The 16,375-nt window shown below is 36.6% G+C and overlaps 2 protein-coding genes across 3 annotated transcripts; one reads left to right on the plus strand and one right to left on the minus strand.

Moving 5' to 3' along the window:
• Positions 1–9,295: 9,295 nt before the first annotated feature.
• On the minus strand, positions 9,296–11,765 carry LOC117622399 (mitochondrial pyruvate carrier 4-like). Of its 2 annotated transcripts, XM_034353059.1 has the most exons (6): positions 11,672–11,765; positions 10,717–10,823; positions 10,129–10,227; positions 9,845–9,897; positions 9,631–9,704; positions 9,296–9,541 (listed from the first exon to the last, which is right to left on the minus strand). In XM_034353059.1, the coding sequence occupies exons 2-6, from the start codon at positions 10,769–10,771 to the stop codon at positions 9,493–9,495; spliced, it is 330 nt and encodes a 109-aa protein (XP_034208950.1). In that variant the 5' UTR covers positions 10,772–10,823; positions 11,672–11,765; the 3' UTR covers positions 9,296–9,492. The 2 variants fall into 2 exon arrangements, with proteins under 2 accessions (XP_034208950.1, XP_034208951.1); XM_034353060.1 differs by lacking the exon at positions 11,672–11,765 and having other exon boundaries at positions 10,717–10,991.
• Positions 11,766–13,747: 1,982 nt separating this feature from the next.
• LOC117622147 (protein STABILIZED1-like) lies at positions 13,748–15,598 on the plus strand. The gene has a single exon (XM_034352720.1). The coding sequence runs from the start codon at positions 13,924–13,926 to the stop codon at positions 15,340–15,342; it is 1,419 nt and encodes a 472-aa protein (XP_034208611.1). The 5' UTR covers positions 13,748–13,923; the 3' UTR covers positions 15,343–15,598.
• Positions 15,599–16,375: the final 777 nt, after the last annotated feature.

Genomic DNA, 16,375 nt, shown 5'->3' on the forward strand with positions numbered 1-16,375 from the left:
TTAAATTCTAGTGACGACGAGGCAAACAATGTCGTTTACTTAAAAATTGAATAACAATAGAGTGCTGCTATTACGAAAATAAACATGCTTCAAGAAAAAAAAGAAAAAAGAATATCCCAGCAACCCAATCCTTCACATTCTCTATAAAACCCAAAAAAAAGTCCTTTAAAAGTGATAGCAGACTTTTAGCAAAATCCCAAAAAGTTCGTTCGTCTTCTTCTTCCTCTCAAAAGAAAAAGAAAAGCCTTTATAGCCTTCTTCTTCTTCTTGTCAAAAACCTTCTCATTCTCTTTCCATAACCTCCATAGCCTTTTCCTTTCTGTCAAGTCATTCTCTTTCCACAACCTCCATAACCCTTTTTTCTCTGCCAAAAACCTTCTCATTCTATTTCCATAGTGATGGTGATACAGTTATTTTCGGAAACGACTGATGAAGAATTGGATTCGGCAGAAATTGGATTAAGACTTTATTGCATGCTGGGAGACATCTTCAATATGTTGTCTTGCAATCAAGAAGAAGGAGCATTACTTCCGAAGTTGGTAAATTTTGGAATCGGTGTCAAGAAATTGATTTCCAAAAATCATAATTCCAATAAGTTCGTACGGAAGATCATTAGTGGGCTAAAGCTTATTCACAGTAAGCTCAGAGACACCTCAGCTTCCAACGATGATCGTTGGTCCAACGAAGATCCTTCTGCTTCTGCTTCTACTTCCAAGAAAGCAGATAAAGAACTTTTCTTGAAAAATCTTTTCAAGAAAGAACTGAATTCAGTTCCAGTTCCAGAGTCAAAGCTAGACCTAGAGCCAGAGCCAAAGCCAGAGCAACAAGGCGTCCATCCAGAGCCAGAGCCAGAACCAATTTTCCCGGAAGGATTTAAGGTGGAATTTGATAGGGACCGGTTCCTGAGTGAAATTTTGGAGGTAATGAATGATATGACTGCAATCTTGGCAGAAATTGACGACCTCAGTGCAGTGACAAAGAAATCTAAGGTTCCTTTTGTTCTTCGACCTAAGAAGAAAAAAGTTTTGGATGCGCTCAAAACACTGGATTATCAGATATGTTGTCTCAAACTGATGAACAACTATTTCCAGAAAAATTAGGATTTGGACATTGAAATGAGTGAACTATGGGGCAAGGGTCCAAATCCTTATGCAAAATGATAATGAGGTAAATTTTGAACTTCGCCATTTTCCAGTTTGTGAGTTTTTTATGCTTCTTGATGTGTAATTCCCCCAAACACAGAGCAATGGATACCGAACCAAAGCTGGCCACTATTCTCCTTATCATTTGATATTTTGTAAGTTGCAGCAACATTATCAAGATTAGTAGTTGTAGGGGTCTTTTTTATTCCAGCAGCCTGACGAATGGGCTTGGGCTGCCTAAAAGAGAAACAGGTGAAGCTGCCCCTGTATCTGAGTTCAAAGATCAAGCCCCAAGAGTGTCTCGAAAGGGTAGCTAAGCCTTAGGAAACACCCTGGTCTTCTTCACCAATGAAACCAACGATCACTTACAGATAAATTATTGGCTTGGTATGAGAAGCTTGTGGCATAGGAGCTGAGCATTCACGAGTTTAGCATGAGAGAGAGAAGGCTTGGGTTTCCTGTGAGGAACATAGGCTTGAAGTAATGATTTCGTAAGGATTTTCTGAGGAGAAAGAGAGACAGAGACAGATTATGGTGGCTTTACGAAAGCATGGGTAGCTTTAGCATATTTGTAGCAGCCTGACGAAAGCTTCATCAAGCTTTTAGGTTGCATGACATAAGGGAAAATGGGAAGAGATGGAGGAGGAAGGCTCGAAATTGCAGGGGTTTCAGGGATGAGAGATGATGCTTGCTCTCTGGATGTGTGTTTCGAGAAAGAGAGGAAGAAGATAAAAGAACAAGGCTTGAAATCGAAGGATTCCAGAGGGGATGCTTACCTTCGATCGGTTTGTTCATGGTTGCTGGGAGACTTGTAGCAACCAAGGTGAGTTGTCTTTGCTGGGTAGGAAGTGGCTCCTTTTATAGGCAATGAAAACCTTAGTTTTGTCAAATCATCCTCTCCCTTTTTCCTCACTTTCTTCCATTTCATCCTCTTTGGTGAAACTTCCCTAGCCTGAGCATGTAAGCATGAAGTTTTTTGGAGTTCCAATGTCCTCAGGCAGCTGGACTTCTCCGTGTGGGTGAGGAGCCATCCACTTTTGTTTCTTGTTTTCTCACCAAAGCTTGAAAAGGAAAAAATGGGTAAGGGTGCTTGGTCAAAAAGGTGATCAGCACATGGGTTTGCTTGATTTTGGTGGTTTTGACAGATATGCTAGATATTTTCCACGATGCTGGGCTGAGCTATTGGTATTTTGTTTCCAGCGGCCTGTGAGTTTGCTCAAGTTGCTGGAAACATCTTATTTGATCAAGGTACTGGATATTTTGGCTGATGTGCCATTTTTCCAAGTGTTTGCAAGCCATTGGATATTTTCCTAAGCTATTGGGCCACTCCTTCTCTCTCAGACTTACCCATATGTTTGGGCTCAAGAAATGGACTTGAGTTTTGGTACTCCCAAGCAGCCCAAAACTTCCACTTCTTGGCCCATCAATGGGCCTTGTGAATGCTCGTAACCATCTATATCACAACCCGCTTAGCAAGCCCTAGACATTCGCCTGGCTTAGGCCCACTTAAGCTTGTAGCGTGGCGTGTTGCTTATTTGCTTGGCGTGGCATGTGTGCAAGCGCATCAACTTTCGCGTGCCCAAGTCCGGTTTCTTCTTGGTAAGGTATCACATTGGGCCGGGAATATATTTGGGCCTAGCCTTGAATTTTTTGGGCCTCAACAGTGAGCTCACGTATTAGTAGGTTTTGTTGTCATTGCATTTTTTGTATATTGCAGGATAACGAATGTAATCAGCAACGCGAATCTCAAAGTTCCTAAATGTTTCGTAATCAAAGAGCTCACGTATTAAGTGCAATGGCACACCATAGTACCTGGGATGGGACAAAACTCGACCAAGGGCGGAACCACACTAAGGACTACAGTTGGCTGTTGGCCGGTGTGGTTTTTTAAGAAAAAATATATATATAACCTATATATTTAACTTATTTTCAATATTAGCCCAATCAGTGGCGCTGTACAGATTACCTTATTTCCATTTTCAATATTTAAGTAAATGTCTTTGTCATTTTACTTTTATTTATTTTTATATTACTCCATTTACTTAAGTTTACAATGTAAATAAGGAAGTACCCTCCATTCGGATTCAAATAAAAATACTAAAAAAATAAAATTCTCACCCAATCAAAAAAATGAAAAATCGATTTTAGTGCAAAATACGATTTAGGCTAAAAATGATGGCTCATTAAGTCAATATATATTTCATTCTAAAATCCCATAAAATCAAGTTTTCTTATTTGATGTGTGAGGAATAAAAGCCGCCAAAAATTATTTTGTGAAAATGATTATTCTGAAAACCCATTTTTCCTACTTAGGGCCAGTTTGACATTGTTGTGCTGTGAAAATAATCGCTGTCAAATTTACTGTGAGAGAAATCAGCTGTGAGAGAAAATAGTTTGGTGTTTAGTAAACTTTTTGTTAAAAGTGTTGTTGGTTCTGATTCCCGCATAATCAGAAAATGATTGCCGTATAATCATTAAACCCAACGCATCTTCGAAATTGATTCTTGGATAATCAGAAAATGAAAACACCTCATTAGCTGCTTTCTCTTATAGCTTTATCTCACAGCAATTTTTAACAATAAGTGATTTTATCATAATTTACCAAACGGGTTGGGCTTCCCAAATTTTTTGAAAAATCACTTATCACTCCAAATAAGCAATGCCAAACTAGCACTTAGTCAATATTTTTACATAAAACAACTTTTCATGTATGATATGAATGCATGAAAGAACCTAAGGTCAATCTAGGTAAAAAGCCTTAGATGTTCAATCTACTATGGTGTTAAACCCTATTTATTTTATATTAAAACTTATTGAAAATTATTCTATGGAGCTATGAACTAGCTTGGTTTATATGATTTAATGTTTACTTTTATTTATAGAAAGACTATAGAAATTGTAAGTACCAAAAAAAATATTATTAAATTTTAAGCTAATAACTTTAGCTAGCCCACCTATTAAAAAATTCATGATTCCGCCTTTGAACTCAACGTCAATAAAGATAGAACAACTTCAACTTATGCGTCAACAAGTTGACCCAAAAAAGAAGAAGCAAATATGTTGATTACTAAAATTATGACAAGCTTAAAACTTAAATCGGTAGGATAAACTTAAATCGGTAGGATGTGGGCCCACTATTGTCTCATATTCTAACATTTAGGAGGATGTATCCAATTCTAACTTTTAATGAGTTTAGAAGTCTGAATGTATTCAATTGTGACTTTTAAATAGTCTTTAAAAGTTTAGTTGTATTCAATTGTGAGTTTTAAATAGTATGTAAAAATTTTGAGGTATCCAAAATGTAAATGACTTTTAAAAACTTTGTGAAATAAATGACTTGTCAATACTTTTGAAGCTAATTCTTACTACCAAAAGTCTTGCTAATTTACACCAGACTTTATGAAAATATTGGGAAGCTAGGAAGATAGAACCAAAACGTCTCCAATTCTTTCTTCCCTCGTTATATCAAGTAGCAAGCAGATATATCTTTTTTCTTTATGGTTAGGGCTCCACTTTGATGTCCCATCTTGTCATCCACTTCCTTCATGTTAGTAAAAAATCTTGAATGTTTTTCTTCTCTTCTCATCCACACGTGTACTTTCCCTCTGTTGATGAATATTTCTTCTATTCTTTTCTTCATGCTTGCATCCTGAAGCTTATCAATATTTCATCACAAAACTATGTTTGCATATAAATATTTTATTATATTGATTGTCTCATATGCTAGGTTTGCATATAATATTTTATTATATAATTTTTTGCCCTTAAACCCATTAATTTATTATTTAGGTACTGTTTCTTAACCCATAATTCGTTAGGTGGATAATTTTTTCATATAACATTCTCAATTTGATTACATCCCATATATTGGGCTAGGAGAATTGCGGGAATATAGACTCTTGTAAGTTGTAATCTGACCATTTCTGTTGATTTGTAAGTGTTTATGAAATATTATTGATGATTGAGTAATATTTATTTCTTTTGATAAGAATATGTTACTATGTGATTAGATTTTGATAAATAAAAATTTAAAAGGTGCATTGGATGCATTTTACCTATAAGCTATTATGAAAATATACACAATTAATAAGGATTTGTATCCAATTGTTTTTTTTTTCCCCAATTTTTTGTTCCATGTATGCCGACTAATTCATTCAACATAAAAGATAAATGTTATTTGTAAAATAAATTTAAAAAATAAGTATTTAGAAGTCTATAAAACTCTATGACAAAAGTATATGAAAGTTTGTCACTTAACTTTTTAAAGTATGTAAAAGTCATTAAGAATTTGTCAACTCTAGGAAAGTCACTCACTTAAAAAATGTCTTTAAAAGTTAGAATTGGATACACCCCCCTTAGTCTCACATGTGGGTCTCTCTCACTCTCTCTCTCTCTCTCTCTCTCTCTCCATCACTAGGGAACCAAACATGATTTGTAATTTCCACCAACACAAAAGCAATGGATATACATATGTAGAACCAAAGCTGGCTGCCATTATCCTTGTCATTGGATTTTCTCCCTACATGCATTAATATTGTAAATTGTATATCTGGTGGGACAGTAAGTGCTACCACATTTTCCAGGACTATCTAATGCGTCTGCATCATCTATCATACCTGTTTTGGAATCAATCTGGAGAAAAAGAAAAAAGTAGGATTATCATAAAAGAAATGGTTAATTATCTACTAACCAATCACCCACACTCACATTTTATGTGTTTAACCTTTTGTTTTGTTTACAATATGTGCCTTGCCGCCTTCATCGTCACGAGCCCTTCACTTGAATTTGCACGCTAGCTCTTCTTGATCATAAAAAAATCTGGAATTATCTTTGGTTCTTAACTTTAAAGTATATCAATTTATAAAATGTGTATAAACCAATACACACAAGGATGTTGAAATATACAAGGTCCACCACCAAGAAGCATAACATCCAAATGCATCCCAGGGACAAGGTATATTTTGTCCAACTTTACCAATTGCTTATCAGTTTCTGCTAGAGCCAGATCAAAAAAGTAGCCACCGAAATGGTTTGCATCACCTGCCTGACGAATGCTAAGCGGTGAGTATGCTGCAATAAGTGAAGATGCTTTACCAGGCTTCTTAGCCTGGACAACCCCAGAAGCAGACACAGACACAATACCCATGTCTGAAGAGAACCATTTGTAGTCACTGGATGCCTCAGCACCACCTGTATAATTTGAGTCGAAGTTAAAGAAATTGAGTACCTAGAAAGCTACCAACCTCCTGTAGCCTGTAGCTCCACCTCCTGATAAATAGCAGGGGCCCAGGGACGGAAATTGGTTGGAGATGCATCACTTTTATCCAAACTCAAACTGACTTGATCACAAACCATGACTTCTTGTGCTACCTTGAGAATCTACAAGCAGAGACGAACCAACTTAAGCAAAATGAGAATAAAATTAAAAATAGAATCATAATTAACTTAAGAAAAAAGTTAAAGATCAAATCATTTCCTCCTCCATCTCATTTAGCGCACTAAAGTAAGTCAAAGAAGCTGTCAATTTATCCTGTCCCTGTGAAGTTGCCTTTAGAAATATAGAATTCTGCCAGCGACGTTTGATTGCAACATCATCTGATACAGGAAAAATTATCCAGTAATCAGACAACTTTATGTCATCACTCTGCAATTCACAGAAGAAACTTCTGAGACGAAAGTGGCCAAAAACATAACAAGCTGCTATATAAAGCAAAACAGAAATTTCTATAGTATAAAGCAAGACAGACATTAGCATCAGATCAGATGAGAACAAAGGACATTTGCAGAAATTCGGGCCAAAAGGAAGTAAATATGGAGAGAGACACAGAGAATGCAAGAACATTATTCGACAAGAGAAGCAATTAATAGGACAAGCAATAACATCTTTGATAATACGATCATAATTCACATTGTGGAAAGGAAAACGAAAAGAAGAAAGAACCCTACTAGTAAAAAAATGCAAAGTAACTGGATATATCATTGTTTGAAAAATGATACTGGAAGAATGCATGCTTTACCTCTGTAATGTACATTTCTTGTGCATCTGGTCCTTGTGAGAAAACCTTCATTTGAATGAGGTACCGACGATCAGAAACACCATTCCAACGTGTCATGGATGGAATTGCTTTAATTCCTTCTACAGGATCACCAGAAGTAGATAGAGGTGTCATGTATAAAGATAAAGAATCTGGCAGGACAACATTAAGTGACGACACTTGTATGTGGCCAAAGAATATATAATAAAATACCAAACTAGTTAAGTGAAACTCGAATAGAAAGAAACCTAAGTAGAAAAATTGTAAACAGAATTAGTATTCATCAAGCGGCCCTAAACATACCGCAATAGACAAAGAGTTTACTACTTTAGAGCACATGTAGAAGGATTGGAAGAAAAACCTTGACCTTCGTTGCCACAGATAATTATTAGACTATAACGAACAGCTGCACCAACAAGGACAAAAACAGGCGAAGGAGGATCGAGCAACATGGGTTCTGCTACAGTTAGAACAATCTTATCAGTCATGTGCTTGAACTGTGGCTCAAGCAAATGCACAGAAACAATCTCATGCCCAATTTCAGTTCCCTTTTTGACGTACAGATCAGAAAATACACACTGTATCATACATTAAAAAAACAGTTAGATGCAAACTGAAGAATGCAGTGACCCGCTGATATTCCTCATTGACACCAAATTGCAATATGCATACATTATCTTCAAGGTTTATTTGGATATTTAGGTCTCCACACAAACCGCCAACAGTTGCTCAGGGGAGAGTCCTTTAGAGGGACATGAACAAGGTGATGAGGCAGTACACAGAGAGAGAGAGAGAGAGAAACCTATTAAACCAATCTGATTGCTGAGCTTAGGAGAGTTGGTCAGGTGGTTTTGAAGAGTCGGTAATATTGGCAATGGTTACTGCCCATTTAAAAGTTGGAGCCCAAAAATGGACTGCAAAATTAAAACACGTGTGAGTGGTTCTGATGTTCTTTTACAATTAGCATCACAACAAATATCCTTCCCAAGATTAAGGGGGAAAATTGGTATTAGGCACAAAAGTAGTTTTCATATTTTTGGTTGACTGAAACACGAGACCTAAGAAAATTCAATAACCTGAGGTCTGGGATTGTTGAACACTGATGAGGATTTAAAAAATATATATATAGAAATCAATAATAATCTCAGTGGTGATCTTTAAGTTGAATAACTTTGATGCATAATAATAATAAAGCACCATGTAGCTGATTTGCATGGTTCTTACTAAAACTTTAATGTACAGAACTCAGTTTTATGATCTGCAGGGATGCTTTGATATCAAACTTTCATACTAATAATTCATCATTAAGAAATTAGAATTTGACCACTCTCTCTCTCTCTCTCTCTCTCTCTCTCTCTATTTGTTTGAAGTAATGTTGCAAAACTGAGGAGGAAGAAGAAAGGAACTTACATGTTGATCATATTATGTCGATCTAATACCTTTTGACTACGAAGAAAGGGACTGTATAATATTTAAGCAGAGGATAGAATCAAAATTCTGGCTCTTTATGATTTGTCAAAGCCATTAAAAACCCCTTGTTTTGGAATTTGGCTACCAAAGCAAGTTATTCATTTGTTGATAGGTGACTTTGAAGGCATTTTAAACTCTTTTTTCATGAACATCTTCACCATTAAGAAATACCAAGTCTTATACATCACCTGTTTATGTCATATTCTTTGGGTTTTTCATGAATTGGTTTATGCCATAGGCATATCATGCTGCAAAGCAGCCTTACAATACAACTAGCAGCTAGCATTGCTCTTAATTAGGCTATGGAACACTGTTTTCTCTAGGCGAATAGCCGTTGTGAACTTGTTAGCTGCAATGACCAAAGCTTTGTAAGGTTTTTCTTTCCTTTTGGTTAAAAGGAAGGCCAAAAGAAAAGGGAAGGATTCAAACTCTGGCTTTGTGTGCGGGGATAAACGCCCTCTACCACCTAATTAAGCCTCTTTCAATGGCTTGTAAGCGTGGGGTTTAAAGGTGCTGAATGAAGATGTTTATATAGAGAAGTTCTGCTACATGTACCACATTGCAGACAACAATGTAATACTTTGTTTTGCTTAATACAAACTAAAACTCTTCATGTAGCACTCCAGTCATAAAAGTAGGTCTGGGAGAAAGAAGCAATCGATGAGGTTAAATTTTTCATTGGCCTCAATTGAACCATGAGGTTCAAACATAATCCAACAATAATCCATGAGAAAGATTATGTTTTACTGTAAGGAATAATAATTTTACATGACTAGAACAAGAGTCTGTCTAGCTAGAAACCAGCATGCCAAGTTAATATACAATTAGTTGAAGTGAAATTGTCTTTATTCTTCTTCTGCAGAAGCTTGCTGGTTTTTGGCAGATGAGTCATGCCTGGAAAATATGGAAATGGGTGACAATCAATCCATTGTAATTAATTATTGTTGAAAACAAAGACGCAGAATATGTAAATAGCGACTTACTGAATTTTACGTGACAGTTGAAACAGGGCAGTTAGAGACATCCCAAGATTGACACTGACAAGATTCCAGTTCTTCTGCAATCTCAAAATGGACAAGCTATAATAACTGAAGAATCTATCTCAAACTAATACAACAAATTTCTTGGACAAAAAGAAACTTCTTCAACTGCAAATTGTTTGCTCTAATTGATAATTTGAGGTTTAGAATCAATTACTGGTTTAATTAATGTGCTGTATCTTGCCCATATAAGTCCACTGCATGCAAGGACTGGAGATCATCAAATGGGGATGACAAAAGTTTCTATCAGTAATGAGTTAACAACCAGAAAGTCATAGTGCTACTGTACTAGTTAGGAACCGTTTGGGAGTGCCGTTAATTATTTGAATGCGCATTTAGCCATTCTAAAAACACTCGCAAACGGACCCTAATGTAAACTCGTCTGTAGAATTGACAAGATATAGGCCTCAAAAAAATAAGCGATTCAGCAGTTCAACCAACCTGATTGCTGAGCATACGATAAGTCCTCAGGTGGTTTTGAGGAGTCAAGAATATTTGCAATGGTTAGACCCCATTTAAAAGTTGGGGCCCAAAAATGAACTGCAAAATCAAAACACATAATAAACCTTTAATATATGAGTGGCTCTGATGTTCTTTTACAATTTCTTATCACAACAAGTGTTCATATATCCTATGATCTATTGGGAAAGTTCTGGTTTTAGCCACAAAAATCTGAGGCCTAAGCTTGTACCTAAATCAAATCTGAGGCCTGGGTTTGAAAACTGATGAGGGTTTTCTCTCTCTTATAAACTAGTTTCTGACTTAGAAACCAATAATCTCAATCATGTTCTTGAATCTCAATAACTTTGATGCACCATGCATGGTAATTAAGCACCATCTAGCTGATTAGTATGGTATTTACTAAAAAAATGAACTAAACTCGGATAATGATTAAGCTTTCAAACTTTGATATCAGCAATTCATCATTGAGAAATGAAGAACAAGAATATGGCTAAATGATCAACACAAACATTTCAAAACATGTAGAGTAAGAGAAACAGAATTAATTAACTAGAGAAGCAAACAAACTAGTTTTTGGGCCGGCTGGGTGGTTCCAAATTGCTTGCAGCTTAGAATTTGCCATGATATCAAATTCTTCCCCCTTCACAGCTCCTAGGTTGGATAAAGTAGCAAAACTGAGGAAGAAGAGAAAAAAGGATTATATTTGTTGATATTTATATATCGTTCCTCCCAATAATTCTGAGTTTCGACTAATATTTACATAAAGGAATCCGACAAAAAAAATATTTAAACAAAGGAAAAAGAAAACATAAAGGTAAGATCCTGGCTTTCTATTATTGTGGAAGAGTATTTTCAACATTTGTAGATCCCCTAGTTTTTGGAGTTAGCTGCAAAGCCGTCTTATAATTAACTAGCACCAAAAGCTGCAAAAACAAACAGGAAGCACGAAAAGTACACCAGACACAGAATATTCAAGCCACAGCTAGCATTTCTCCTACTTGCCCAATAGCTAAATGAAGGTCGTTAAAGCCATCTAGCCAGTGAAAAAAAGTCTTTTGATTTGCAGGCTAAAGATTTTGGGTTCAAACTCCATGACACTTTAGTAGTATATGTGTGAGAAATTTTCATCCCTTTTGTACTTTAGATTATCACTTGTATTCAAAAGGAAAAAAAAAAAAAAAAAAACTAAAAAGCCTCCTTTTTTTTCCTCATTCCGTCTACAAAGGAGAGGGGACAGATTCACACTCTGGCTTTTGAGTGTGGGCTAAACGCTCTCTACCACTAGAGTTACAAGCCCTCACATATTAAGCCTCTTTTGATGGCATAAGTGCACAATGTCAATGTGCAGGATCAAGATGTTGATGTTTACAAAGAGAAATTCTACCACATGACCAAATTGCGTGTAACCTCAACCATAAATAATAGTACAAAAATTTCTAAAACCAATCAATCCCCAATCATGAAATTATGAAAGAAAAATCCATAATTGAAGAAACCCAGATTGAGAATTGGGATGACTTACTCAGATTATGATCGAACTCCGTCTTTCTAAGAAGCAAATATTCTGAGAATTACGTTGTCCATATATATCAGCTCAATTTTTAAGACGTCAAATAGTAAAAGAATCTCGACCAAAAAAAAAAATAGTAAAAGAATTTTGACGATCAATTAAGACTCTTTCAATGGCTAGTAAGCGGGCGGTTTAGAGGTGCCGTACATAGATATTTATAAACCAGCATGCCAAGTTAATATACAACCATTGGGAATTGGGTGTGTGTGTGTTTGAATACTCATGACATGAGAATCCCGGAGAGTCTGAGAGCGCCATGGGAACTTATCTGAACGATTCAAACTCTCATCGCTGCAAACAACGAAAATTTGACTCGGATTTTCCTGAATGAAAAACACTAAAAGTTTTTATGTAATGGACCAATTTATTAAAAGAATTTGCGCCACTTAATTTTCTGGGCAATGGACCCTGGGCCCAGGCCCGACACTTCATCCCTAAGGGAAATAGGATTTCGTTTCCTCTTTTTTGGGGGAAAGTCATATATGTATGTACAGTATATAAATAGGACTTTGAGGCTGTGAAATAAACCCGAAAAGTGAAAAAGTAAGAGACAGTACACAGAAATAAAGAGGCAAGAGCGCTGAGTTTGTGGTATAGAAAATGCCACCATTAGCTGATCTCATAAGTAGTGATGATGTTGTATGGAAGGACAATCGTGTTGTGTACAAGTACCGCAGAATTATTCGGTTAGTATCCTAACAATTTTACCGTTCTCTTTTTTATTTTTTATCTTTTTCTTATAGTTCCAATATATACGACATTAACATGTACTATTTTTATTCTTTTTCCCAGTGACATTATTGAGCTATTTGAAGAATTCATGCTCTCTGATCAATATTGCCATTGGGATATTCGACACATAAATATCGTTAATGATCGAGTTCGGAAGGATAGTATTTTAAATCTTGATGAGAAATGCTAGCAACTTTCTCTCTAACCTTTTATTTTGGACCTTCTCTCTTTTTTGCTTGACATGTGTCATTCTTCTTACACTAAAAACAATGTCATTAATATATTATACAAGTTAACTTTTGCTTTCCAAGTTTACTCTTATTAAATGTATTCAATTTATCCAAAACAATTTCACAACTTTCTTACAATCTTTTTTTTTTAATGTCAATTATTTTTTTTAAAGAAAATGTCAATTTTTTTCAAAAAAGAGGAAATCCTATTTTTTAAATATTTTTTATAACACAAAGGACTTTTTTTTTTCTTGTGTTAAAATAAATTAAAAAAACCCAGACATTTCCTTTTAAAAGCAAATATTTTCTTTAAAAAAAAATAATTGACGTTAGAAAAAAATTAATAAGACGATAAGAAAGTTGTGAAATTTTTTTGGATAAATTGCCACTCCTAGTCATATCCACAGAGAGCAGTGTAAAGAAAATAACAGAGGGATTAGGAACTTTAAGATTCACGTTGCCGATTACATTCGCTATTGAAAGCTCACTTCAAACATGAATGATTGATTCCCAATATTTAAATAAATTTTTTTTAAAAAAATTGAGTATCGATTCACTTAAAACATGAATGATCACGTATCATCAGTGATATGATATTAACTATTCTTATAAAGGGGTTCTATCCGCAAAACGCATTCGGATACTTCCTTAATTATATTTAGTAGATTTGCAATTTTCTATTTGTTGTTTAACATATTTATTTTACTATCTGTATCAGGATTGTACACAGCTGTTTGGTTTTTGCATCATGCTACATGCAATTCCGTATAATTTTAGGTTTTACAAAGCAAACGGTGTCGTTGCATGGGATAATTAATTAATTAATTTTTTTAAGAGGAAAGAATTAGTTTTATATTCGTATTTTTCCAGTAATCTTATCTTCACATATATAAAACAGTTCGTTCGAAGTCCGAAAGGAAAAGAATTGCTTTTTTTTTGTTTTTTGTTTTTTGGTCTGACAAAAAAAGAATTCCTTTTCAGAAAAGAAAACGAACTAATTGAGAGCCGCCTATAAATAGACAATGTTAGACGAGAAGAAAAAACACACACAAGAAGCATACACGCAAAAGTCAATTTTCCTGTTTCCTAAGGAATTGCTGTCTTGTTCGGTCGTCGGTGGTTTGTCGGTGGTTTTTTGAAGAGAACGAGATAAGGATAGAGACGGTGGCTTTGTCATTGAAATTCATATTTCGATTTCGTTTCTGGTCAGGGTAATCGATCGTAGAATTATTAAGAGCAAGTATGGAGGAGTTAAAAAGGGAGGTAAAAAGGGATGCGATAAAGAAGGATAGACGGTTGTTGAAGAGTTTCAGGGAGAGGTACCCTAAGCGGCCATTTTGTTGGATTGCATCTGCGAGGTTGGAGGAGCAGGCTGAGGAAATGGAGGCAGCGTGGCAATTGATTCAGAAAGGATGTGAGGAGTGCCCTAATAGCGAGGATGTGTGGTTGGAGGCGTGTAGGATTGCGATTGCGGATGCGAGGAGCAGCCCCAATCCCAATGAAGCAGGTAAGGCTGTGATTGCCCATGGATTGAAGTTGATACCCAATTCGGTGAAGTTGTGGTTGGAGGCTGCAAATTTGGAGCATGATAACTCGAATAAGAGCAGGGTTTTCAGTCAAGGGTTGGAACACATTCCTGATTCCGTTCTGCTGTGGAAGGCGGTGGTTGAGCTCACCACTACCGCGAAATCGAATGAGGAGGACAATGCAAATGCAAGGGAGAAGGACATGGACTCGTGTCTAACTTGTGAACCTGAGAGAGCTAGAATGATTCTTGCCGAAGCCCGAGAAAGTGGGGGAGGCACAGAGAGAGTATGGATGAAATCAGCAATTGTTGAGAGAGGATTAGGGAATGTTGAGGAGGAGAGGAAATTGCTTGATGAAGGATTGAAGAAATTTCCTTCGTTCTTTAAATTGTGGTTGATGCTTGGACAGCTAGAGGAACGGCTTGATCGTTTGGAAAAAGCCAAGGAGGCTTATGACTTGGGCCTGAAGCACTGCCCTAATTCTATACCGCTCTGGCTTTCTCTTGTTAATCTTGAACAGAATTTGAATGGGCTGACTAGTGCTTGTGCAGTCCTCACACTAGCCAGGAACAAAAATCCTCACAACCCTCAACTGTGGCTTGCTGCAACTCGAACTGAACTGAGGCATGGTAATAACAAAGAAGCTGATATTTTGATGGCGAAGGCTTTGCACGAGTGTCCCAATAGTGGTATCTTGTGGGCAGCATATATTGAGAGTATGGTACTCCTACCCCCTTCTGAATGGATGGCCAAGATTATGGATGCCCTCAGGAAATGTGATTACGATCCCCATGTCATTGCTGTTGTGGCCAAGTTATTCTGGCATCACTGTAAGGTTGAGAGAGCTAGGACTTGGCTCGACAGGGCCGTCACAATTGCCCCAGATATTGGGGATTTCTGGGCTTTATACTTCCAATTTGAACTTCAGCATGGAACTGATGAGAACCAGAAGGATGTTTTGAGAAGATGCATTGCTTCACAACCAAAGCATGGTGAAAAATGGCAACCTATTTTCAAGGCCCTGCACAACTCTCACCAACCGACTGAAGCTATTTTGCATCAAGTGGTGGCTGTACTCGCCAAGGAAGAGAGCTTGCAGCAGGCAAGGCAGGCGCCCCAAACTGATAGACTCTAGTCCTCCCTTCTCCTGGCTTCTCCTTTTTCCGGGTTATGTTTCTTCTAAAATGTTCTCCTAAATTGGACCTTTACCAGTAGTTTCACTTGTCGGCATCCTATTTATATGTCATTCTATTTACTTATCAGCTTTTCTCAATTTCCTTTTTCTTTTTTTTTAATTGCCATTTGCCTTTGGAATGGATTCGGTGATGAGACTTGGCTTAACTTAATATTTACTTGTTGTTCCTGTTTATATATAAATGTCTCCTTTTACATATTCAGTTTTGATCCGGGTGTTATTATGTGTTTTCCTGTAGCTCCTTTGTATTTCCCATACTTCCCCCTCTATATTCTTTTCTTTTGATGTCATAATATCAATCTAATTCCCTCCTCATGCCTGCGGTTTTCAACTCTGAGAGGAAACTTGAATTACTCGCCGAGATTAGCTGTAGCGTGTAGTCTGAGACATCACAGTAAGAGGGTAGGATTTTGGAAAATCATTGTTGTCCCTAGGCAGCATTCCTTACACTAATGCAAGACGCAATGGAAAGGTTAGTTGTTTTCATTGTTTTCAATACAAATCTAGCCGTCATCTCTAGCTCCTCGGCTGTGAAAATTGTTGTGCCTCCTCTCCATGCGAAGCAATTTGCTACTCTAACAATAACCCTCCATTTTTCTGGAAGAACTTGGATTTTAGCTTAATAAACTTATGCTTCTTCACACTGAAATAAATTCCGGAGATCACAAACAAAAGACATGAGAAACAAGAGCCGAGACCTGCAAGGTTACATTTAATTAAATGTAAATGTTGAAGGGAGCATAGCACTTATCAATTAATTATACTCTAGAGCAGAGGACTTACTTACCTTGGGTGAGCTGTGCAGGGCCCGGAAATACTTTGATATGTTGTGGGATGTTACCTCCTCAGCCACTTCCTTTTTCCTGTGGTAATTATATTCCTGGCTTGTCTTTGAAATTTCATAATGATGAGTGTCAAAAGATAGGTAGATAGACTGACTTTCATAATATGTCCAATAGATAGATATACGATT

This window comes from Prunus dulcis, chromosome 3 (genome assembly GCF_902201215.1).
Source record: "Prunus dulcis chromosome 3, ALMONDv2, whole genome shotgun sequence".
NCBI lineage: Eukaryota > Viridiplantae > Streptophyta > Magnoliopsida > Rosales > Rosaceae > Prunus > Prunus dulcis.